The sequence below is a fragment of the Jaculus jaculus genome, chromosome 20, assembly GCF_020740685.1.
Source record: "Jaculus jaculus isolate mJacJac1 chromosome 20, mJacJac1.mat.Y.cur, whole genome shotgun sequence".
NCBI classification, from domain to species: Eukaryota; Metazoa; Chordata; class Mammalia; order Rodentia; family Dipodidae; genus Jaculus; species Jaculus jaculus.
Window position 1 is genome coordinate 22,521,095 of NC_059121.1, and position 26,185 is coordinate 22,547,279.

At 44.6% G+C, this 26,185-nt stretch overlaps 1 protein-coding gene across 2 annotated transcripts in view; it reads left to right on the plus strand.

Moving 5' to 3' along the window:
• The window catches only part of Dhx29 (DExH-box helicase 29), a 48,397-nt gene extending 22,481 nt beyond the window's left edge, over positions 1-25,916 (plus strand). The window contains exons 13-27 of one of the 2 annotated variants that reach the window (XM_004664939.2): positions 1,106-1,282; positions 2,783-2,923; positions 4,953-5,097; positions 5,225-5,342; positions 7,194-7,278; positions 9,982-10,070; positions 11,042-11,170; positions 11,252-11,327; positions 12,283-12,507; positions 14,095-14,231; positions 14,583-14,676; positions 19,848-20,150; positions 20,890-21,021; positions 21,643-21,739; positions 25,624-25,916. In XM_004664939.2, coding sequence (XP_004664996.2) covers positions 1,106-1,282; positions 2,783-2,923; positions 4,953-5,097; positions 5,225-5,342; positions 7,194-7,278; positions 9,982-10,070; positions 11,042-11,170; positions 11,252-11,327; positions 12,283-12,507; positions 14,095-14,231; positions 14,583-14,676; positions 19,848-20,150; positions 20,890-21,021; positions 21,643-21,739; positions 25,624-25,676 — 2,001 coding nt within the window. In that variant the 3' untranslated portion in view covers positions 25,677-25,916. Of the gene's footprint in view, positions 1-1,105; positions 1,283-2,782; positions 2,924-4,952; positions 5,098-5,224; positions 5,343-7,193; positions 7,279-9,981; positions 10,071-11,041; positions 11,171-11,251; positions 11,328-12,282; positions 12,508-14,094; positions 14,232-14,582; positions 14,677-15,751; positions 15,889-19,847; positions 20,151-20,889; positions 21,022-21,642; positions 21,740-25,623 lie in introns of those variants that run through there. The other variant, XM_045138931.1, reaches the window with a different exon arrangement.
• The last annotated feature ends 269 nt before the right edge of the window (positions 25,917-26,185 follow it).

Below are 26,185 nucleotides of genomic sequence, written 5' to 3' on the forward strand. Positions count from 1 at the left end.
GTAATTTGAGGGCTGGAGAGATGGCTTAGCGGCTAAGCACTTGCTTGTGAAGCCTAAGGATCCCGATTCGAGGCTCGATTCCCCAGGACTCACGTTAGCCAAATGCACAAGGGGTGCACCGGTTTACAGTGGCCAGAGGCCCTGGCACGCCCATTCTCTCTTCCTCTCCCTCTTTCTCTGTCGCTCTTAAATAAATAAATAAATAAAAATAAACCCAAAAAATGTAATTTGAGCCTATCCTGTACCATGTCCCCCTATTGGACTGAAAACTCTGAGGAGAACTGTCTTTGTTTTTATAATTCCTGGCATATAATGTAATGTTAAGTACTTAATATGTGTTAGGCTCTGTTGTAGGAACTTTGCATTATCTCATTTGTCTCACTGTGACATTTTCCATTATTTATATTTTCCTTTTATGGAAGATGAAGTAGTCCTGGTGACATTTGAGTAACTCTCCCCGAGTCACACTGTAAGTGGCCACGCCAGGAACTGGACTCAAGTAGTTGACTGCCGTCTGTCTTCCGAGCAGATGAATCGTGTCTCCTGTTTATTGTCTTGACGAGCTTTATGTCTTTGTGCTACCTTCGATCCGCCGTAAGATGGGATAGGAACGTCAGCGCGCAGGAAGCCAGGAGCAGACCCGTGCGCTTGCATGTTGACGCCCGCGGCCTGTGCAGCTTCGCGGCGCTCCCCCGGTGCTTGTGTGTGAGCGCAGAAAGCCGCCTTTTTAGTGGTAGAGGCCTGTCAGGTGCTCACTGCTCAGCTCCCTCTTTCTCCATAGAGGGCGAACTGACCGTCTTGTGTAGTAGCAACCACCGTTTTCTGTTGGTAGCAGTCTTAGGAGTCACTGGCTTTCAAAATGAAATTTGGGAGATAAACTAATCTTGTCCACCATATATTGGTGTCGTTTCCAAGCCACCTCCTAGGGTAGAGTCCTACTGTTGTGGCTAATGGCATACATTTTCTCATGGCCTTCTATGAGAATTAGTTACCTTTGGAAAGTGACATGATTTAAGTATTTATTAACTTTTAGTAAATTTGAATGACAGATTACTTAAGCCTCTTAATAATCCTTATATGTCATTATTTTTTGCCTTTATATCAGGTTCATGAAAGAAGTGTGCAGTCAGACTTCCTGCTAGTTATCCTGAAGGAAATTTTACAGAAGCGCTCCGACCTGCACCTCATTCTGATGAGTGCCACTGTGGACAGTGAAAAGTTTTCCACGTACTTCACACACTGTCCTATTCTCAGAATTTCCGGAAGAAGCTATCCTGTTGAGGTGAGTTTTCTTGATAATGTATATATAAGCAGAAACCACCTTGGCAAATTTTCCCTACAGCACAGGCCCGGAGGTCAGCCCGGAACTATCCTTGGGTGCGGCAAGTCGGAGGAGATCCTAAGAGAATCTTGAGGATCAGGTGCCTGGTGCCACTTTGCCTGAGGATGGGAAGGAGTAGGAGGAGGAGTGTTTCAAGAAAGGGTCTCTGTCTATCTAGTCTAGGCAGACTGGGAGCTCAGGATGCCCTTGAACTCAGCGATTGTGCTTCCCCTGCCTCCTGAGTACTGGGATTAAAGGCCTGTGCCCCTGCGCCTGACTCTGAAGACAGGTCTTGATGGCATAGGGCATGTAACTTTAGTTCCACATGAAAGTCATGTTGAGGACTGGGGAGATGGCTCAGTGATTAAGGTGCTTTCTACAAAGCCTAATAACCCCGGTTCAGTTCCCCAGTGCCTGCATAGAGCTGGAGGCACAAAGTAGCATGTGCATTTGGAGTTCATTTGCAGTGGCTCTGTGCACTGGCACTCATATTCCCTCTCTCTCCTTCCTTCCCTCTCCCTCTCCCTCTCCCTCTCCCTCTCCCTCTCCCTCTCCCTCTCCCTGTCCCTGTCCCTGTCCCTGTCCCTGCTTGCAAGTAAAAATTTGTTTAAAAAATTGTAATCATGTTGAGACTGAGGGGGTTTCTCTGGCAATGATAAACTCCTTTTCCAGCCACCCTCAGATTTAGGGCTACCTTGTCTGTGTGCATGTGTTTGCACACGTATGGATGCAAGTACCCTTGTAGGCCTGCGTTTGGAACTTCAGGTATTGTCTTCGGAAACGGCATCCCCCTCCTTTGAGACAGGGTCTCACTGGCCTGGCACTGACCATATAGGCTAGACGAGCTGTCCCGCAAACCCTGGGCTTCTTTCATTGCCTACCGCCCAGCACCGGGATGACAGGCGTGCATGGCCAGTCCTGGCCTTTTATGTAGGTTCTGAGGTCCTCGTGTTTGCAAAAGAAGCACTTCCCCAACGTCCCCCCAGCTCTAGGATTATCTCTGAAGCATCTTCTCTACCTAGGCTTAATGCTCAATTTCAATTCAGGTGATAAAATCCTAACAATTTTCACTTAAAAAACAGGCCGTATGTAATTTCCCTGCAGACAGTAGCAACAGACCCTTCTGTTTCAGTCATGTTCTTCCCCAAAAATGCTGAGTTTTTCCTACTAGTGTGAATTAGTTTGATGACACTCACAAGGTAATTATCTCCTTGTTCATTGTAATTTATTGTATTTTATTGATTGATTTGAGAGAGAGCTAGGGCACACCAGGGCCTGTAGCCACTGCAAATGAACTCCAGATGCATGAGCCACCTTGTGCATCTGGCTTTACATGGGTACTGGGAGATCAAACCTGGATCTTTTGGCTTTAGCGGCCAGCACCGTAAGCACTGAGCCGTCTCTCCAGCCCCTTGTTCACTTTAAGATGGTATTTACCCCCTTACATGCCTTACTGTACAGGTTTTCCATCTTGAAGATATCATAGAAGAGACGGGCTTTGTACTGGAGAAGGATTCAGAGTACTGTCAGAAGTTTCTGGAGGAGGAAGAGGAAATCACCATAAATGTTACAAGCAAAGCAGGAGGAGTAAAAAAATACCAGGTAAAAAGAAAATGTTTTACTGTAACCTGCTATTGGAGCCCATGGTGAACTTGAGTATTCCTTAGCAAAAGAGGAATAGTTACAAGTGTCAACAAATTTAAAGGCCATTTAAGAGATTCTTTCAGGAACTGTGGTCTTGAATTTGTCACATGTTGTCGCTTTACCCTGTTGGAGGGGGTGGCGGCGTTAGGTGCACATGTAACATCAGGTGTACTAAGAAGCGTCTTCCACACATTCCACAGCAGTGACCAGTGACGGAGGCGCACACTTCTGGTGATTGTCATCAGTACGTCAGTACGGTGCAGGCCCCAAATGTAGATCTTTGCTGTTGGTTTCCTTGACACACCTGTGTCATGGCGAGGGGCAACCTTGGCTATCCAATGAAGTGGCGCAGATCACAGCTTCTAGAAGCACTGAGCAGAGAGAGGCACATGAGCTCATGAGGCTGAGACCATCCAAGGCAACTCAGCAAAATCCTGTCTCAGCCAAGTGTTGTGGCACACGCCTTTAATCCCAGCATTTGGCAGACAGAGGTAGGAGGATCATCGTGAGTTCAAGGCCACCCTGAGACTCCATAGTGAATTCCAGGTCAGCCTAGCCTAGCGTGAGACCATACCTCGAAAAACCAAAAAAATAAAATAAAATAAATTTATCAAATAATGAATTGTACTCTCATTACACTTCAGCAAAACAGTAAATGAAGATAATTCAGATGAGAAAAAGATGTAAAAAATTATAAATATTCCCTTTCCTCATTCTTTGTCTTTTTTTTTTTTTTTTAAATTATTTATTTATTTATTTATTTATTTGAGAGTGACAGACACAGAGAGAAAGACAGAGGGAGAGAGAGAGAGAATGGGCGCGCCAGGGCTTCCAGCCTCTGTAAACGAGCTCCAGACGCGTGCGCCCCCTTGTGCATCTGGCTAACGTGGGACCTGGGGAACCGAGCCTCGAACCGGGGTCCTTAGGCTTCACAGGCAAGCGCTTAACCGCTAAGCCATCTCTCCAGCCCATCATTCTTTGTCTTATTAAAATATAAAATGTTTGGCTGGAAGCTGGGCGTGGTGGCGCACGCATATAATTCCAGCACTCAAGAGGCAGAGGTAGGATCACTGTGAATTTTTTTTTTAATATTTATTTATTTGAGAGCGACAGAGACAGAGAGAAAGCTAGATAGAGATAGAGGGAGAGAGAGAGAGAATGGGCACGCCAGGGCTTCCAGCCTCTGCAAACGAACTCCAGACGTGTGCGCCCCCTTGTGCATCTGGCTAACGTGGGACCTGGGGAACCGAGCCTCGAACCGGGGTCCTTAGGCTTCACAGGCGAGCGCTTAACCGCTAAGCCATCTCTCCAGCCCGGATCACTGTGAATTTAAGGCCAACCTGGGACTGCAATTCCAGGGCAGCCTGGGATTGAGTGAAACCCTGCCTCGAAACAAAAGCTGGGCATGGTGGCATACACCTTTAATCCCAGAACATAGGAAGCAGAGGTGGGAGGATTGCCAAGAGTTCAAGGCCACCCTAAGACTACATAATGAATTCCAGGTCAGCCTTGACTAGAGTAAAACCCTACCTCAATAAAACCAAAAAATAAAGTTGGGCTAGAGAGATGGCTTAGCAGTTAAGGCTCTTGCTTACAATGCCTAAAGACCCAGGTTCAATTCCCCAAAACCCACATAATCCAGATGCACTTGTAGACACGAGTATCTGGTGTTCATTTACAGTGGCTGGAGGCCCTAGTACTCCCATTCTCACTCTCTCTAACATAAATCACTAAAAATATTAAAAATAAGTAAAGGGCTGGAGGGATGGCTTAGCAATTAAGGCATTTGCCTGCAAAGCCAGAGGACCCTGGGACCACATTAGCCAGATGCACAAGGGGGCACATACATCTGGAGTTTGTTTGCAATGGCTGAAGGCCCTATTGCATGCATTCTGCCCCCCGCTTCTCTGTCAAATAAATAAATATTTTTTAAATAAATAAATGTAAAATGTTTTTGCTCGGTTTTCTCTGGTTGGGTTTCTTTTAGGACTACATCCCAGTTCAGACTGGAGCAGGTGCTGACTTAAGTCCGCTTTACGAGAAGTACAGCAGCCGCACTCAGCACGCCGTTCTCTACATGAACCCACATAAAATCAACCTGGATCTCATTCTGGAACTCCTTGTGTACTTAGGTATGTTTCATTTCTAGTGTGTCTTGTAGTTGAAGTTATTAGTATTACATATGTTATATGTGTTGTTATCTATTAATACGTATATGTTCCTTTTATTATTTTAAATATTGTATCTTTAATATTTCAGACAGAAGTCCCCAATTCAGAAATATTGAAGGAGCAGTGTTGATTTTTTTACCTGGCCTTGCTCATATCCAACAGTTGTATGATCTCCTGTCAAATGATAGAAGATTTTATTCTGAACGGTAACTACAGAGCTTCAGTATATTCCTGGCACTTTTTTTTTTTTTTTTTTTTTTTTTGAGAGCAACAGAAAAAGAGGCAGAGAGAAAGAGAGAGAGAATGGGCATGCCAGGGCCTCCAGCCACTGCAAACGAACTCCAGATGCATGCACCCCCTTATGCATCTGGCTAACGTGAGTCCTGGGGAATCGAGCCTCGAACCAGGGTCCTTAGGCTTCAGAGGCAAGCACTTAACCACTAAGCCATCTCTCCAGCCCCGATTCCTGGCACTTTTTTTTTTTTTTTTTTGAGTGCTACAGACAGAGAAAGAGGCAGTTTGAGAGAGAGAGAATGGGCGCGCCAGGGCCTCCAGCCACTGCAAACGAACTCCAGATGTGTGCGCCCCTTTGTGCATCTCGCTAACGTGGGTCCTGGGGAATTGAGCCTTGAACTGGATTCCTTAGGCTTCACAAGCAAGCACTTAACCGCTAAGCCGCCTCTCCAGCCCCCATTCCTGGCACTTTTAAAATAGAAAATGTCTGATACATTAAAGCTGCCTTTTGGCCTGTGTACACGTGTGGGTGCGTGCAGTCCACGTGGCAGTCAGAGGCCTACCTCTCGTGTCCTGTCCACCTTACTTGTCGAGACGATCTCACCAATCCCAGAACATACCAGCGCAGGCAGACGAACCCTGCTTGTCTACCTGCCTGTTTCCCGCTGTTGAGACGGGGCCACGCGCTGCCGCGGCCAGATCCAAACGTAGTACTCACATCGGCGCTGCCCGTATTTCCCCCACCCAGCACCTCTGCCCGTACACTAAAATTCTGGGTCAGAACTCTCAACTCTTGCCAACTTCAGTTTATTCATCGTGAAGCAAGTTTTTGTGTTTATCGACTTTTTTCGTTTTTTGGTTTTTTTGAAGGTAGGGTCTCACGCTAGAGCAGGCTGTCCTGGAATTTACTAGGTAGTCTCAGGGTGTCCTCGAACTCAGAGCAATCTTCCTACCTCTGCCTAGGCTTAAAGGTGTATACCACCATGCCTGGATTTTTTTTGGGGGGGGTTATTGTTTTAAATTTTTTTCTAATAAAAAAGAAATTGGCACTATATCTGCATTTACTTTGTTTTCTTTTTTTTTAATATATTTTTAAAAAATTTTTTATTTATTTATTTGAGAGCGACAGACACAGAGAGAAAGACAGATAGAGGGAGAGAGAGAGAATGGGCGTGCCAGGACCTCCAGCCTCTGCAAACGAACTCCAGACACACGTGCCCCCTTGTGCATCTGGCTAACGTGGGACCTGGGAAACCGAGCCTCGAACCGGGGTCCTTAGGCTTCACAGGCAAGCGCTTAACCGCTAAGCCATCTCTCCAGCCCAATTTACTCTGTTTTCTTAATGTGATTGAGCAGAGAATCCTGTAGACGATGGTAACTTACTTCTCCTTCCCTCCACCGAGTCTTACAGAACTAGTCAGGTCACAGGCTAACGCCCATCCCTATCAAATCAGTGCTTTGTATCTTCTGATGTAATTTCTCACTGCAGCTGTGGTTATCACACTGACATCAGGACTTTTGGAATTCTTTAAAACCCAGTATTTCGTATGTATATTGAGACACCCCCCAAGTCTAAATCCAAAATCAGAAACACTTCCGGTCCCAAGCATTTCAGACAAAGGAAACTCCACCTCCTATTCATTCAGACTCAGTTTTTTGAGACTTCTATGTGGGATTTTGTTAGACTATTTCTATGAAATTCTGTTTGTTTAAATTTGTCATAAAAAGATTAAAAGCTGCTTTCTGTATGCAAATAAATTTTGTTATTCCTTGCAGTGTCTTCTAAAGAGAAACTTGCTAAGAACTATGATTTTGACTTTCAGATACAAGGTGATAGCTCTACACTCCATTCTTTCCACTCAAGATCAAGCTGTAGCCTTCACTCTCCCTCCTCCGGGAGTCAGGAAGGTAAGATTCAGGACAGCAAGGGCACGTGTCCATCTGCGGCCATCTCATGAAAACATTCTCACTACTTCATCAAGAAAGTCATTTAGGGGGCTGGAGAGATGGCTTAGCAGTTAAGGTGCTAGCTAGCCTGTGGAGCCTAAAGACTCAGGTTCCATTCCACAGTACCCACATAATGCCAGACACACTAAGTGGCGCATGCATCTGGAGTTCCTTTGCAGTGGCCAGAGGCCCTGGCATGCCCATTCTATCTCTCCCCCACACCCCATAAATAAATAAATAAATTTTGCCAGATGTGGTGGCACACACCTTTAATCCCAGCACTTGCAAGGCAGAGGTAGGAGGATTGCCGAAAGTTCAAGGCCACCCTGAGACTACATAGTGAATTCCAGGTCAGCCTGAAGCAGAGTGAGACCCTACCTTGAAAAACCAAAAAATAAAAATTTAAAAATTTTAGGAAAGAAAGTTATTTAGTGTTTGCTTTATAATACGTGTTACACTATAAGTGCTTTGCAACTGACCTAATCATAAATGAACCCAAAACTAAAATTCAAGCATTTGAATATTTGCATTATGTGCCAGGAAAGGAACAAAACTTTCTTAGGTAGACGTTTTTAAATCAGTACTATTTCCCAGGAAGTCATCTTGAGGGAGGTTGGTGTCATAGCTGTTTTAAGTCTTGGGAGGATTTCTTTCTTTGGGGCTCTTTATTCCTACACCTTAATATTTGTGTCCCTGTGCTAGTGATGGGATCCAGAACCTTGCTGGTTTCTAGGTACTGAGCTACACCCCTACCCAGCTTTTTTTTTTCTTTTGGTTTTTTTCAAGGCAGGGTCTTGCTCTAGCCCAGGCTGACCTGGAATTCACTATGCAGTCTCAGGGTGGCTTCAAACTCACAGCGATTGTCCTGCCTCTGCCTCCCAAGTGCTGGGATTAAAGGCATGCGCCACCACACCCAGCCCTACCCAGCTCTTTTTTTTTTGGAGGTAGGGTCTCACTGTGGCCCAGGCTGACGTGGAATTCACTACATCATCTCAGGGTGGCCTCGAACTCATGGCCATCTCCTACGTCTGCTCCCCAAGTGCTGGCCTACCCAGCTTTTACTTCCTGATTATAGATAGTCCATGTGGTTATGGAAATATTCAGTGTTTTCATTTTGTCCTCTGTTCATGGCTGTGAATGAATTAATGCTTGGCAACACATTTCTTAGGTTTTAAACCCTCTGAGTGGAGAGAAACAAAAGCACATTGCAGGACACAGTGCAGGAAGCACAGAGCTGTCTGAAAGAACCCAGCTAGGGGCTGGGGAGATGGCTCCGTGCGTAAGGTGCTTGCCATGCGAGCCAGCGTGAGGACCTCATTGTGCCCCAGAGCCCGTTGAAAATGCCAAGGGGCGAAGCACCTGCTTGTGATTGCAGGATGGGGAGGCGGGGATGAGCACGCCCCCAGGGCTTGTTATCCGGCCAGTGTAGACTAATTGATGAGCTCCAAGCAGGTGAGAGGCCCTATTCCAAACAGTGAGGGGAGCCAGCCACGATGGCGCACGCCTTTAATCCCAGCACTCGGGGGACAGAGGTAGGAGGATCGCCATGAGTTTGAGGCCACCCTGAGGCTCCATAGTGAATTCCAGGTCAGCCTGGGCTGGAGTGAGACCCTACCTCGAAAAACAAAAAAACAACAAAGCTAGGAGAACACCATCCATAAGGAATTACACCTGATGCTTTTCTGACCCTCTCATGCATGCACACACGCATAAACATGCATGCACACACATAAACATGCATGCACACACATAAACATGCATGCACACACATAAACATGCATGCACACACACAAGCCAAGAGAAAAGAAATGAAAGAACCTGCCTAATGCACAGGGCCTACGTCGTCCTTGAACTGCCACCAGCTGTGTACACTTTGGCTACCACTCAACCCTACTTTTCTTAAAGTGGTTTTTAGTCTAGTGGTTTGCTAACTGCTTTGAGAACCCCAGCAATTCCGAAATTGTGCTCTGATTTTTAACATTTGGGCTTGTAAGATTTTGTATAGACAAGAGTTCTACCTCTTAAGAAAATAATTTGTTACGCTGCTGAAGTAGAATGGTCACATAGAGTTCATCCCTCCTCTTAATAATAATGTAGCCATTCGTTATTGACATACATAGTTGAAACTGATTGGTACTTACTGGACTTGACCTGGAATTTTTGCACAATTGTGCTATGCAGCCATAACCGTTAGGGGTACTAGAGCAGACCTAGGATTCTATTCCTCCTCATTCATGGTTGATGGACTGAGACCCAAGTCAGTGATGGGTGCAAGCCTTCAAAGCTAAGAATTATTGACAACCTCACTCTTCTCAGCAATGCATTCCCTAATAATTGTGCAGCTAAATCGCCTCCATTCTCCAGACCAAAGTCTACTGCCATTTTTAAATGATTGACTAGCATTAGGGAAAGTGATACTTTTGTTGTAATAAAAATGTATAGCTCTGGTCTCATTAACTTGAGCTGATAAAACTATAAAGCAAAGTTATACCGTAAACATACTAAGGCTTTTGTGAATAAAATTGAAATTCTTTTTGTTTTTGTCCCTTCCTCCATTGCTCTCCTGAAATTCATTCTTCAAATTCATCAGCTGTGTCCAGAAGTTTAAATGATTTGGTAGTGCTGAAAGATGACAACGCATTTCAGCCTTTCGTTTGTTTTCAGATTGTTTTAGCAACAAATATTGCAGAGACGGGTATCACGATCCCCGATGTGGTGTTTGTCATCGACAGTGGAAGAACGAAAGAAAATAAGTAAGCTTGAATTTCTCATGTTTCAGTATTTTACCTCCGAAATGTGTCTGGGGATCTTGACTTCTTTGGAGAAATTACAGAAGTATTTAAGGAAAATACCACATGTCATAAATCCTTAAAATGGCTGAGAATAATTTCAGAATTTCATGCCATGGGTGTAGCGTAGATCATGATGGTGTCCTGCCACTGCTTTAGAAGAGTGTTGTCGAGGGCTTTGGTCCACTCCCACCCTCTCAGGGTGCTTCAGAAAAAGAAAGGGGAGACCGAGAGCTCCCACTCTGGAGAAGGCGGGAATGGACCAAAGCCCTCAGACACAAAGAGCTGCCAGAAAAATTTCTCAACAAAAGCATTACTTATGGAATTAGAATAAAAGTGTGGATTTGGGAGAACTGGATTTCAATCTCTAACCTATGGTCTTGAGCAATATATATAACCTTTCTCTTCATCAGTTCAGTCATATGTTAAAAACAGTGAAAATTTCCCATCTGCAAACACATACTATAGAAGCTAGAACCAAACAGCTAACCAACTGAATCTCTTAGTTACTTCTTTCTACATACTTTAATGTATATGTTGCATAAAATAGGGAGGCCACCTTTAGTTCTCTTTTTATAGTCTAAATATACTGTCCCTGATGTTAGCAATAGTAAAACAAAATATCTCTATCCAATAGAAAATTAGTTCCCTTTTGTACCTTTAGAGGAGACATCCTCACATGTGAAAAGTATGTGGAACTGCAATATTGTCAAGTAGCGATTGTCAATCTATATCAGAGAATTTTTGTTGGATAACTAATAGGTATTACAGTAAAAAGGAAAACGATTCCTTGGTCAGATTAGTTTGGGAAGGAGCAAGTTAAAAAGTGAAGCAAGTTTTCTTCTTTGTCCTAGAGCATGTTCCACTTGAGTTTGAGTTAAATATTTGGGGCTTTTCCTGACTTGATGTGATCCTTCCCCGAAACATTTCTTCAGGTACCACGAAAGCAGTCAGATGAGTTCTTTGGTGGAGACTTTCGTCAGCAAAGCCAGTGCTCTTCAGCGCCAGGGGAGGGCTGGACGAGTCCGAGACGGCTTCTGCTTCCGAATGTACACCAGGGCAAGGTACGCCACGCTGTGACGCACGCTCAGGACATGCGCCTGCGCGGGGTGGCCTTGCCGGTAATGTGTCCTCCTGCCTTTCAGGTTTGAAGGCTTTCTGCAGTATTCCGTTCCTGAGATTTTGCGTGTACCCCTGGAGGAGCTGTGTCTTCATATCATGGTAAGCAACGCCAGGGAGCGTAGCACAGATGGGCTTTTGCTCATTGCCTCCTCTTGGCCAGGGAGGGAGGAGGGGATGAAGACCCGAATGCTTGCTTTAAATGTTCAAGAATTTCCCTTTGCTTTATTTAGTGTATGCCCTTCCCCGTCTTTGTGAACAGATCTGCAATGCTTTATTTTGGCATAGGCACTCTTCCTTTATAGATGAAAACATCCTCATAAGGGAGTCTAGCATTTCCCCACCTGTTAGGAGACACATGGCATTGTCTCGAAACAGTTTTGGTGACCATAACTGGGCGGAGCTGATGCTGCTGGGATCTGGAGGAAAGAGATGAGGGAGACACACAACAGCCCAGATTGTCCATACTGCTGAGGCCTACAAACCCCGAAAACAGTAATTAGGAAGCTGAAATGTGACTTAAATAGAAGGCACAGTACTGGGGAGAAAGGATAGAGCAGGAAAAGGGGATGACAGGGGAAGGGGGCCTGCCAAAGCAAAGAATTATAAAAATGCCATAAGGAAACCTGTTACGTAATAAGATCATGTTCACAAAGAAGAAAGTATTGAAAAAGACAGAGCTGGGCGTGGTGGCGCACGCCTTCAATCCCAGTACTCATGAGGCAGAGGTAGGAATATCGCTGTGAGTTCGAGGCCACCCTGAGAATACATGGTGGAATCCAGGTCAGCCTGAGCTAGAGTGACACCCTACCTTGAAAAACCAAAAGAAAAAGAAAAAAGAGGAGAGGAAAGGACACAAAGTATAGAGTGGAAGTGTGTGTCCTCCTGCCCACCTCTCCTCTCGTGCTCTCCCCTCCCCCACTGCATGAAGAAAGGGAAATAATAAGATGGGCTTTACACTTCTCCCCTCTTAGCTCAAGACCTTACTGAAGCCAGATTTCAGCTCTCGTACTGTCTATGGGTAACATCACTCCTCTCTGATGTTCCCGTTCTGCAGAAATGTGACCTTGGCTCTCCCGAGGATTTTCTCTCCAGAGCGCTCGACCCTCCTCAGCCGCAGGTGATCAGCAATGCCATGAGCTTGCTCCGGAAGATCGGAGCCTGTGAGCTGAGCGAGCCCAGGCTCACCCCGCTGGGCCAGCACCTGGCAGCCCTCCCTGTGAACGTCAAGATTGGCAAGATGCTCATTTTTGGTGCCATATTTGGCTGCCTTGACCCAGTGGTAAGGGAAACAGTGTTACTTCACTTTAAATACCATTTGGAGAGCTAGAGAGATGGCTTTGCGGTTAAGGCGCATGACTGCAAAGCCAAAGGACCCAGGTTCAATTCCCCAGGACCCACATAAGCCAGATGTGCAAGGTGGTTCATGTGTCTAAAGATAAAATGAAATACTCTTGGGGATTACTGTGAGTTCTAGGCCAGCCTGGGTTACAGAGTGAATTACATGTCAGTCTGAGCTAGAGTAAGACCCTGTCTACCAAAAAGTAATCCCAGCCCTTAGGAGGCAGAGGTAGGAGGATTGCTGTGAGTTCGAGGCCAGCCTGGGTTACAGAGTGGATTACATGTCATCCTGAGCTAGAGTAAGAACCTGTCTGCCAAAAAGTAACCCCAGCCCTTGGGAGGCAGAGGTGGGAGGATTGCTGTGAGTTCAAGGCCACCCTGAGACTCCATAGTGAATTCCAGGTTATGGATACTGGTGGTTTTTTGGGCCCAAGATTTTACTTAATGCCAAGCAAGAGAATCCCGAGCTGAAGGGAAATGGCTTTGAAAGTTGAGTAAATTGGTGAAGAAAGTGTAGGGTTGTTTTGGGGGGGGGGAGGGGTAGAGCAGCGGAGGGGCTGACGAGGCCGAGGCCGAGGCAGTGGCTGGGAGGGAGGAGGTAGCATTCCCCGCCTCCTCCTGGGTCCGTGGGGCTAGCAGCTCGGTCAGCTCCCTTAACAGTGGGGATTGCAGACTCTTAGACCTGGTCACTCTGGGACGGCAGCTGTGGAGGGGAGAGAAGAGATGAGCAGCTCTTGAAAGCTTAAGGTACCGCAGTCATTTTTCTGAAAAGCTGTGACAACAAACAGGTGGCTGTGTAGTCCAGCGTGTTTCTAGTAGGACTTTTTAATGGTCTGAAGATTGAGCCTAGAGCCTCATGCATGCTAAATAAAGTACTCTGCCACTGAGCCACACTCTTACCTCAACTTCTTTTATGTCAACTTAATAAATAGCAGAAACTTCTATTTGAGAGAAAAATTACGAGTGTACCAGGGCCTCTTGCCTCTGCAAGTGAACTGTGGACTCATGTGCCATTGCTCACGTGTCTTCGCGTGGGCACTGAGGAGTCAAGCTGGGACCAGCGGCTTTGTACGCAAGCACCAGCAAGCACGGCGCCACCTCCCCAGCCCAGCAACTCTCCCTCGCCTGTGGCAGCCGACGAGTCTTCAGATGAGAGCGCGGGGAGCGCGCGGCTCTGGTCAAGGCCCGTCCGCAGCCCCGCCCCAGCATGTAAACGTCGGGAGAACCGAGCTGTGATTCTGAGGTCGCCAGCAACTAAATGACAGGCTGTAGTTACTTGTACACATCATTGCTCTGATTGTCCCTTACGGTGCTACTCCTAAATCCCCAGATAGTATGGAATAGAGACATTTTATCTGTTTCACAAAATGAAACCGAAAGTAATTACTTAGGCAGAAACTACAAATGAGCTGTGGTAGAACGTGGTAGATGTGTTAAAAATAAGAAACCAGTTGTTTTTGCTTTTTTTGACACATCTCCTTGAAGTGTGAACCTCCTTAACACTACTTCTTTGGTTACTTTTGGCCAGGCAACGCTGGCGGCAGTTATGACGGAGAAGTCTCCTTTCAACACGCCGATTGGTCGAAAAGATGAAGCCGACCTTGCCAAGTCAGCGCTGGCCGTCGCCGACTCGGACCACCTGACCATCTACAACGCGTACCTGGGGTAGGGAAGTCAGCTGGGTGGTAGCAGCAAGCCAATGGCTAACTTATTTTTAGTTTCTTCATCTGTCAGTGTGTAATCATATTAACAAGTCCTTTAGCTTTGTGCTTCTTTCTAGAATTTGAGAAGCGTCATTGGTATTATTATGTAGCATGCATTCTTCTCCTATGTATGGTAATTTAATAATTTACTGTTATATATGAAACAAAAAAATTAAACTAAAAATTTATATAAATATAGCTGCTACAATAAGCAAGACCTCTTTTTACGTGATTGTAACTTAATAAGTCTTACTTGGATACTACTACTTTGTGGGAAGGAGGCGTGACCTTTCCTGTGAACGTGTTTGTGTAGGTGGAAGAGAGCTCAGCAGGAAGGAGGCTATCGCTCTGAGATCGCGTATTGCCGGAGGAACTTTCTCAATAGAACATCGCTCTTAACCTTAGAGGTAATTCTGTTTCTTTTAATATTTTTATTGGTTTTATTTGCAAGTAGAGAGAGGGAGAGACAAGATGGGTGTGCCAAGGCTTCTAGCCAGTACAAATGAACTGCAGATGCATGCCCCACTTTGTGCATCTGGCTTTATGTGAGTACTTGGGAGTTGAATCCTGGTTACTGGGCTTCGCAGGCAAGCATCTTAATCACTGAGCCATCACTTCAGCCCCTTTAGAGGGAATTCTTAAGACCACTCTCAAATTTAGAGTCAGACAGTTAATGAATAAGTTTACTATGGAAAAAAAGAATGCCAGGGACTACACTTTATACCTACTTTGGATTTCATGAACACTTGCTAAATTCCTAAGTTAGAATAAATAATTTGTTTCTTGCTTTGGGGGAAGTTGGTTGTTTGCCTGGTTGGTTTGTACTTTTTGCTTTGCTTTTCTTGAGATATGTTCTCTTGTAAACCAGCCTGATCTGCAATGTAACCGAGGCTGACCTTCAACTCCTGGCCTGCCTGCCTCTTCGTCCAAGTGCTCACATTACAGATGTACATCGCCATGCCCAGGTGTTTTGTTGTCTTTTTCAATAAGTGACCTGTAAGTGTTGGTCAGTGATTTAGAATAGTACCTAACCATCATAATGTATTCAGGAAATGCGTTTTATAAAAAAGCAGCATGACTTCAGAGGAATAACATTAGCTTGATAATGAAATGTTTAACCTTTTAAGTTCTACAGTTTTTAAACCTTTTTCTAATAAATTAGTTTTGAAGATTTATTTTAATTTACTAATTGGAGACAGAGAGAGAGAATAGGTGTTGTAAGCCTTTAATCTCAGCACTTGGGAGGCTGAGCTAGGAGGATCACCATGAGTTTGAGGACAGCCGGGACTAGAGTGAAACCCTGCCTTAAAAAAATTTCAGGGGACACCTTGCTCTCCCTCCCGTAGCAAGATGGCGGCAGAAGCAGCCGGTGGGAAATACAGGAGCACAGTGAGCAAAAGCAAAGACCCCTCGGGGCTGCTCATCTCTGTGATCAGCTTTCAGAAAATGTGGTTGATCGAATGAAGGAATCCTCTCCATCAGGTTTGAAGTCTCAGCGGCATTCCGGTATCTATGGTGCTTCAGTTTCTGATGATGAATTGAAAAGAAGAGTTGCTGAGGAGCTGGCCTTGGAGCAAGCCAAAAAGGAGACGGAAAGTCAAAGGCGCCTAAAACAAGCCAAGGACCTGGAACGAGATAGGGCTGCAGCCAACGAGCAGTTAACCAGAGCCATCCTTCGGGAACGGATATCCAGTGAGGAAGAGCGCTCCAAGGCAAAGCATCTGGCGAGGCAACTGGAAGAGAAAGACCGGATGATCAAAAAACAGGACGCATTCTACAAGGAGCAGCTGGCTAGACTGGAGGAGAGGAGCTCAGAGTTCTACAAAGTCACCACCGAGCAGTATCAGAAAGCTGCTGAAGAGGTAGAGGCAAAGTTCAAGAGATTTCAGTATCATCTGGTCTGTGCGGATCTGCAGGCCAAAATCCTCCAGTGTTACGGCCAGAACACCCACCAGACCCTCAGCTGCTCTGCTCTGGCCAGCCAGTACATGCACTGCGTCAACCATGCCAAGCAGAGCATGCTGGAGAAGGGAGGATAAAGTGAACATTCAATACACAAAACTCCTTCCACGTTCATTCCAGAGATGGAACATGTTCTTTCCTCTTAAGAAAGTAACCCAGTGAAAGCGAAGACCACTGGACACAAGCACCAGAGAGTGGACACGACAGGATCGAGTCACGTTGAAATCAGCAACAGCAGAAAAAGCCAAAGGCCAGCCCAGGAGCAGCCCTCACGGACAAGGCTGGGGTGCCGCGCCCCGCCCGCCATGAGAGCAGAGAAGGACCAGCCCTCTGTCCAACCCGCACTGTCCCCCCAATCCCCTCTAACAAAGCCAGGGGTGGGTGGGGAGACTAACTTATTTCTAATGAAGGAACAAGAAAAAGCACAGCTTCGGGTGGGGGCAACCGTACTGAGTGGAATTGTCTAGGCTGTGGCTTTTTTTTCTTTGATTATATAAGATCAACTTCATTTTAACTTATTATGGTGATCATGCAAGTGAGAAGAAAAGAAGGAGAGAAAATGTACCTTTTCCTGGAATAATGTTTATGATTACAAGAAAGAGAAGGCACTTTTATCAATATAAAGACAACCTTGGCTTATGCAACCTCTGTACTGAATACTGACAGCTTCACTCACTATCAGTAATAAATCTATTTTCTGACAAAGAAAAAAAAAAAATTTCAGGGTTGCAGAGATGGCTTAGCAGTTAAGGCACATGCCTACAAAGCATAAGTACCCAGGTTCGATTCCCCAGGACCTATGTAAGCCAGATGCACATGAAGGCACATGCATCTGGAGTTCATTTGCAGTGGCTAGAGGCCCTGGTGTGCTCATTCTCTCTCCCTCTGTCTCTAATAAATAAATTAAAAATTAAGATAAATCTTAAGGCTGGGCATGGTGGTACACCCTTTTAATACCAGCACTTGGGAGGCAGAGGTAGGAGGATCACCATGAATTCGAGGCCACCCTGAGACTACATAGTGACTTCTAGGTCAGCCTGAGCAGTGACACCCTACCTCAAAAAACAAAATAATAATAATAATAAATTAATTAAAATAAATCTTAAAGAAAAGATTTTATATTTCTTAAGAAAACAGATGACTCAAAGAGGAATGATGTACAGTGAGTGCTTTTCAACTCTGAAAGGCAGTTATTATTTTGCTTAATTATGAAAACTTTCAAACATACAAAATACAGACAAAATACTAGAATGAGCTCCTGCCTGCCTATTCCCCACTTCCATAAATCACCAACTGTGGCCCATCATTCTTCTTCAGAAATATTTTTTAATATTTTACTTATTTATTTGAGAGTGTGAAGAAAGCAGAGGGAGAGAGAATGGGTGTGCCAGGGCCTCTAGCTACTGCAGATGAACTCCAGATGCATGTACCCACCTTGTGCATCTGGCTTACGTGGGTCCTGGGGAATCAAATCTGAGTCCTTAGGCTTCTTAGGCAAGCACTTTAACTGCTAAGCCATCTCTCCAGCCCCCAATCATACTTTATTTTTGTTCCCCATATTTTAATATCTGCCCTGAATTAAGCAAATCCAAAACATTTAGATAATAATACCTAAAACATAGAACTTTTTTTCTGTAACACGATCACCTTTATCCCTTAATATCACCAACTATACAATATTGAGATATTGTAATTTGTTATAGCTAGTTAAAATCATGATCTAAGTTTCTACTCATCATATTTAATTAATATTTCCCTCTTAAGTCCTTTTTAAGTTTTATTTATTTATTTGCTGTGCATGGTAGCACATGGCTTTATGAGAGAGAGAGAAAGAATTGGTGTGCCAGGGCCTCAGCAACTGCAGTCAAACTCCAGATGCTTGTGCCACCTAGTGGGCATGTGCAACCTTGCACTTGCCTCACCTTTGTGTGTCTGGCTAATGTGGGATCTGGAGAGTCAAACAAGGGTCCTTAAGCTTCACAGGCAAGCACCTTAACCACTAAGCCATCTCTCCAGCCCTCTAATAATTTTTAATATTTAAAAAATATTTTACTTATTAGAGAGAGAGAGTAAAAAGGCAGATAGAGAAAGAGAATTGGCATGCCAGGACCTCAGCCACTACAAATGAACTCCAGACTCTTGTGCCACCTAGTGGGCATAATCCGTCTCTTACTTTTTGTTTTTATTTTTTAAGGAATCAGGTTAAATTACCCTGTAGAGTTTTCTATACTCTGGAAGTAGTCACTTTGGTGCTAACTGCCTTGAGATTCAGTATGTGGACATCCTAGTTAGTTGGCCCAAAAGTGGTGGTTTCTTCAAGTTAGCATTCTCTCTTTTGTATCCTCTTAAACCTGCCCTACCCAATTTTCAGATCGCCTCCCACCCACCTCTTTCTCCAGGCCTTTCTTCTCCCTCCCTGGCCTGCAAAGCTTTAGGTCTTCTTGCAAGCTCTGCTGGCGTTCTGTTTGTTCTCCTGTGGAGCCAGAGCTGTTAAGCTCCAAACCAAAAGCCCAAAGGATATGCTAAATGTAAACATCGCCTCTTAATTACATGTGTCCTGTGTTACCTTGGAAACTCTTCATCCGTCCTGCAGCAGTTTTGCTGATCTGCACTAGTAAAGGTAGAAAAATATTTTGAGTTAAAATTTTATTAAATGAATAAGATTTGTTAGAGTTCTTTAGGAAATTAAGATAAGATTCCCAGAGACTAGTGATGAAGGTATTTGTAGTGTATCCTCAGGGTTCCTTTGTAATTCCTTCTTAGTTTCTCTATATGACCATGTTCATTAACTAAAACCTGGCCAGAAAGGTGGTGGTGGTGTTTGAATGAAAGCCAGTACTGAAGCAGGCATGGTAAATGAAAATGTGTTCAGACCCATTTTTTTTTTAAATTTTTTTTGGTTTATTTTTATTTATTTATTTGAGAGCAACAGACAGAGAACAAGGCAGAGAGAGAGAGAGAAAGTGCCAGGGCTTCCAGCCACTGCAGACGAACTCCAGATGCGTGCGCCCCCTTGTGCATCTGGCTAACGTGGGTCCTGGGGAATCGAGCCTCGAACCGGGGTCCTTAGGCTTCACAGGCAAGCGCTTAACCGCTAAGCCATCTCTCCAGCCCCAGACCCATTTTTTTTGTTTTCAGACTATTTCTTATGTTTCCTGGCATCTAAAGTCTTAAAGTGGGGCCTGGAGAGGTGCTTAGCAGTTAAGGTGTTTGCCTGCAAAGCCAAAGGACCCCACTTTGACTCTCTGGGACCCACATAAGCCAGATGCACAAGGGGACACATGCATTTGGAATTTGTTTGCAGTGGCTGGAGGCCCTACCGGTCCGATTCTCTCTCTCAAATAAATAAATAAAATATATTTTAAATAAAGTCATAAAGTGGTAGAACAGATGGCTTTTAATCCTTCACTTCTAGGATCTTTTTTCTATACCCAAGTTTTGGGCTCTGGTCACCTAATAATTCAGTTTGGCATCCTATTTTGTTTCTTAGGAAATGGTATGTAAGTTACAAGGTGATTTGGAAATTTATGCATTATGTATGTATAAACTAATAATGATTAATTTCTCTTGTGTGTATAAGTTGGTTATGACTGTCTCTTCTTGACACAAAATCTAGGATGTAAAGCAGGAACTAATAAAGTTGGTGAAGGCAGCGGGATTTTCATCTTCCACCACTTCCAGTGGCTGGGAAGGAAGCAGAGCCTCCCACACTCTCTCTTTCCAAGACGTTGCCCTTCTGAAAGCCGTGCTGACTGCCGGGCTGTACGACAGTGTGGGCAAGATCATCTACACCAAGTCAGTGGATGTGACAGAAAAACTAGCCTGCATGGTGGAGACAGCCCAAGGCAAAGCACAAGTACATCCATCCTCAGTAAACCGCGATTTACAGACGTACGGGTGGCTCTTATACCAAGAGAAGGTAAGGGCTGCTTCCCAAGCTGCAGCGCACGGCGCGCACAGGACGCCCCGCTGGTACCTGAGTTCTCATGTTGGCATCCTCGCTTTCATTCGTAGTGCAGATCCATGTGCACACTGTTTCTCAAAGCAAAAAACAGAAAGATTCTCTTTCGTTTAATAAATTATCTTGGGTGATATCATGACTCAAAGGGTTGCCAAGTCACCGAAGATAATTTAATAGAAATACTTATAGGTTACAGTTTTAAACTTTTTCAGCCTCAACTGTATTGATACTCCATTGTCTTATTTTAAACGTGTTGTTCAAATAAAGATGGCCTTTTCTGTGCATTGTCTTTTACTAAAGTAATATCTCTGTAATGATGGCTTTGGCCTTTAAAATAACCCAATACAATCTCTGATTTTAAACACTAGCTTTGAAATTCCCAGCATACCATCAAACTTAAATATAAAGCAGGGGGAATACTGGACTAGCTGAATATTGACCTAGAAACCAGAAACTTTTTAAAACTTAAGCATGAGTATCATTAGAATTATAGGTAATATTTAAAGTGTTTTAATATACACGTAATGATTATTAATTAAATTAACAAGTTATTCATATAAAGGAATGAAATATAACTAGAAAATGTATAAAACATAGAGTAACAAGATAGAAAAATGTGTATGAAAAATAACACAATGAATTTCTTACATCTTTACATGTAAAGTTGTCCTCCCCTCCCTTCTCTGTGCTTGTGTAGATACGGTATGCCCGAGTGTACCTGCGGGAAACGACGCTGGTCAGCCCTTTCCCGGTTCTGCTGTTTGGTGGTGACATAGAAGTCCAGCACCGGGAGGGCCTCCTCTCCGTGGACGGCTGGATCTACTTTCAGGTACACATGGCAGATGACTTTCTTACATAAGGTTTTCAAATTCCAGTGTCACCGAGGGAGGTTTTTTAAATGTTACTCAAGTGTATATAATCTTTTCTGTATGATTGAATGAAAAGACTTCCTGGGCTGGCTTAGCACTTAAGGCACTTGCCTGCAAAGCCTAAGGACCTATGTTCGACTCTCTGGGTCCCACATAAGCCAGGCGCACACGGTTGCACATGTGCACAAGGTGGCGCAAGCATCTGGAGTATAACTGCGGCAGCTGGAGGCCTTGGCAGACCAACTCTCATTCTCTCTCTCTCTCAAAAAGAAGGCCAATCTGTTGGGCTTGCCTCAAAAAGAAAAAAAAAAAAGACTTCCTTACTTTAGCTTGCCTATATGGCTTTTAAATCTATTAAAGTTGAAAGTCATGTTACTGTAACAAACACATATATGTATGTATAAATACATGTAATCTGCCCTTGTTTCCCCGGTGTGTTTTATAGTAAAATTATGTTCTCATTACATGAACTATCCAGGAATACCAGGGTAGGAAAGCTGTAAGGTACCTTTGTTTCCACTGATATATCAGACGTATTCATACTCCTGGTCAACTTTGTCCAACTTGTCATCTCTTAACAGGCCCCGGTAAAGATAGCTGTCATTTTCAAGCAGCTAAGAGTTCTTATTGATTCTGTTCTAAGAAGAAAGCTTGAAAATCCAAAGATGTCCCTTGAAAGTAAGTGTCTGGTTGTAGTGTGGTGAAAGTGTGTGTCTGGAAAACTGTTTGCTTGTATGTGTGTACGATATAGCGACATATAACGTGTGCGTCTGTAAGACTGTTCAGCTGTGTGTGTGTGTAAGGTATATTGACATGTAGGTGTGGTGGCACATGCCTTTAATGTCAACACTCAGGAGACAGAGGTAGGAGGATTGCTGTGAGTTCAAAGCCACCCTGAGACTCCATAGTGAATTCCAGGTCAGCCTGAACTAGAGTGAGACCCTACCTCAAAAAAAAAAAAAGTTATTTTAACAAAATCTGTCTGTGATGAACTCCATCCAACCCACACACCATTTGTGATACCCACAACGCGCTCTCTAAGGAGTCTAACTTCTCGCTGTCTCTTTTAAACTTTGTTTCTAAACTTCTGGTCATTTCACAGAAAAAAAATATGAAAATGCATAACCTTTGCTACTTAATGGTATCCTAGTAAACTAGTAATGAAGACATTGTTTTTTAAAAAATAAGAATGGGGGGGAGCTCTGTGAGATTTATTGTAGTGTATTTTCTCCACCATACATGTCTCAAAAACGCAGACCTATTAGTCTGTGGCATCACCCTCTGGCATAAACTTGAACACCCGATTTCCAGTTAGCATTGCCCCCACCTGCCAAATCACCACTGGTCCTGGGCAGAGTTGAAAAGCGTTCCAGGCCCTCCGGTCTCTGGGAGGGGATGTGGTCATTGGCTTGTGTGGGCTCTGCTCTGTCAATGCCGCTCGTCTTCTGCCCGCCCCACACACGCGCGTGCCCAAGCACGCGCACACACACACTTTTGTGTAATCAAGGTATGGTCTCACTCTAGCCCAGGCTGGCCTGGAACTCATGGCGATCCTCCTACCACTGCCTCCCAAATGCTGGGGTTAAAGGCGTGTGCCACCACACCCGGCCACACACACTTAAAAAATTACAAGAGGAAAGGAGAGAGCAAGCGCATGGCAGTGTGCAGACCAACTCCAGACACATGAGCCACCTGGTGCATCTGGCTTATATAGGTCCTGGGGAATCAAATCTAGGCCCTTAGGCTTTGCAGGCAAGCACTTTAACCACTGAGCCATCTCTCCAGCCAAACAGCACTCTTTCGTATCACGATTAGTCCATGCCTTCAGTGGGATGGCATTTTAAATGGCATTCCTAATTCTCACAGCCAGGCAAATTAGAAAGTGCTGATAAATGCCCCTACCCTGAAGCCTTGTTCTGTTTCTTTAAACATCAAATGCAAACGTGTAGGCATTAAATTGTTAACTTTCCTGTGCTGGGAAGCTTAACTTATAAAGCCTTAACTTATAAAGCGATATAGATCTCGGGCTTTGTGCATTCTAGTCTCATCATTAGAAGGAACTGAGTGTTTTAAAGGACAGGTAGAGAGATGGTTTAGCAATTAAGGTGTCTGCCTACAAAGCAAGCCAAAGGACCCAGATTCAGTTCCACAGGACCCACATAAGCCAGATGCACAGGGTGACTGGCACATGTGTCTGGAGTTCATTTGCCATGGCTACAGGTCCTAGTGTGCCCATTCTCTCCCTTCCCCACCCAAATAAATATAGTATTTTTTTCTTTTTTAAAGAAAAGGACAGGTTGAACCTCAACTTGTAAATTAAGCAAAATGAATTTTGAAATGACTCCTGTGTCTGTCTTCACCACAAAAGAGAAAGCAGAAGTTTGCCTTACCAGATTTAAGGTGTACTTTTGAAGAAAAAAAAAGTGGTGACAGAAATTCAGACTTGAGAACAAGAGCTGGAGTTGCCCCTTTGCTTTCTCTCCTCTTCAGCGCTGTCAGTTGAATGTGTAACTGTTCCTCTTGTCACAAGTAGCCTCTTTTCTCCACCCCTGCAGTCCCCAGAGCCTGACTGCTGGCCACAGGCCCAGCTGCCGGAAGCCCAGTGTCACCTGGTATAAGTGCAGGTCCGTCTCACAGCCTGCCCGGTCCAGGTTCAGAGAGGGGCTGTGCGTTCTTAGGAAGTCACAAGTTCAGAGCTGTGAATAGCCTGAGCAAATAGCACCCTCCTCTGTCAAGCTCAGTTGGTATTCAGTCCTCTTGTGTGGAGAAGCCTGTCACTTAGTCATTGACACCTCTCCAAGAGCACTTCCCTGCTAAGAATGTTTTGTTTCCCTTGCTCCAAACCTGGAGACTGATAACATTTTCTCTTCCTTTCCCCACTCTGTGGAAGTCCTGCCACAGCCCGCCACATACTAGAGCCTTAACTATGTTTATGCTGGATAAAATAGTTGAGAAACTTCTTGTCTGGAAGGAATTTTTTAAATTATTATTATTTTATTTACTTAAGAGGGAAAAAGAGACAGATTAAAAGATAGAGAATGGGTGGGCTGGAGAGATGGGTGTGAAGCCTAAGGACCCGTATTCGACCCTCCATTTCCCACGTAAGGGACACAAGCACACTAGGTCTCACACCGTCTGGAGTTCAGTTGCAGTGGCTGGAGGCCCTGGTGCGCCCATTCTCTCCCTCTCTCTCTCTAACATTAAAAAAAAAAAAGAGGCCATTCTGTTGGGCTTGCCTCAAAAAAGAGAGAGAGAGAAGCTGGTCATGGTGGCGCACGCCTTTAATCCTAGCACTCGGGAGGCAGAGGTAGGAGGATTGCCATGAGTTCGAGGCCACCCTGAGACTACAGAGTGAATTCCAGGTCAGCCTGGGCCAGAGTGAGACCCTACCTCAAAAAACCAAAAGATAAAATTACAATAACGGGTTGGGCATGATGGTTCATATCAGTGAATTCAACACTTGATAGGGGTCACAGGAATCATGAATTCCAGGCCAGCCTGCACTATAGGGCAAGGCTATGTCTATTTAAAAAATAAATAAATAAGGCCGGGCATGGTGGTGCACACCTTTAATCCCACCCAGCACTTGTGAAGCAAAGGTATGAGGATTGCTGCAAGTTCAAAGCCACCCTGAGAGTACATAGTGAATTCCAGATCAGCCTGGGCTAGAGCAAGACTCTGCCTCAAAGTCCCCCCGACCCCAAAAAAGAAAAAGGCCTGCGTAGATAGCTCCACAGTTAAATGTACTTCTTTGCAAAACCTGCCAACTCAGGCTGAATCCCACAAGACCACACAGATCAAGAGGTACAAAGTAAAGCCGGCCTCTGGAGTTTGTTCACGGTGGCAGGAGGCCCTGATGTGCCCCTTCTCTTCCTATGTCTGTCTGTCTGTCTCTCTCTCATAGACAACCTCAACGTTTGTAAACAACATCCCAGGGTAATTCCCTTCCTCCCCCCACTTTTCCCTTTGAACCTCCATTCTCCATCATATCCCCTCCCCCTCTCAATCAGTCTCTCTTTTATTTTGATGTCATCATCTTTTCCTCCTTTTATGATGGTCTTATGTAAGTAGTGTCAGGCACTGTGAGGTCATGGGTAGCCAGACCATTTTGTGTCTGGAGGAGCACGTTGTAAGGAGTCCTACCTTTCCTTTGGCTCTTACATTCTTTCCGCCACCTCTTCCACAATGGACCCTGAGCCTTGGAAGGTGTGATAGAGATATTGCAGTGCTGAGCACTCCTCTGTCATAGGCAAATATTTTTAAAAGACACAGCAGTTATATCACATTTTCTCTTTGAGCCTAACCCTATATATACTAAAATATTAACTGTTTCTTTACATACTGTTAACTTTTTTGAAGGAGTTACAAGTATAGTAATCTTTAACATACTTGTAAGGACAGCAGATCTGATCGTGCAGGCCTGGCACTACAGGGACGGTTGCCGTTTTGAATGCTAACCGTAAGCGCATCTCCTAACGCAGCATCTTCCCATGTCCGTGCGCGCGTCAGGAAATCAGGAGAGCCAGGGTCACTTACCACACTGCTGCTTTCTTCTTTCACAGATGACAAGATTCTGCAGATCATTACGGAGCTAATAAAGACAGAGAATAACTGACGCTGGAACGCACGGTCAACTGGTTCCAGAGTTCAGATGAAGACGCAGCCATGAGTTCTGAGAAACACACCATCCCGTGAAGTATTCCATTGCCTAAAGTCTTGGTGCCAGCCACCACCCTCATGATGGCAGAGAGAAAGCACGCACCTTCCACATGTGATTTTTCTAGTTCCTTTTTAACGGTGATCATTCTCAGTGTATTTGCCACTACATTTACAATAAATTCTTTGGTATCATTCATACCCAGATATCACTGTGCACCTGAAAAGCAAGGCGTGCGTCTGTGTGATGTCAGACTTAACTGCTGTGGTTCGTCCTTGACATTTGCAGAATTCAGACAGTTAAACCCATAAGAGAAAACACTCAAAAAACAATCCCAATTAAATGTCCTTGAAAAAGTCAGTTATTTAACACTTAATACTCAAAACAACAACCTGAACAACAAGTACACTGCTAATGGATGGCACCTAGTTCCGTGCGGTTCAGAAAGCACGAAGACGGAATGAATG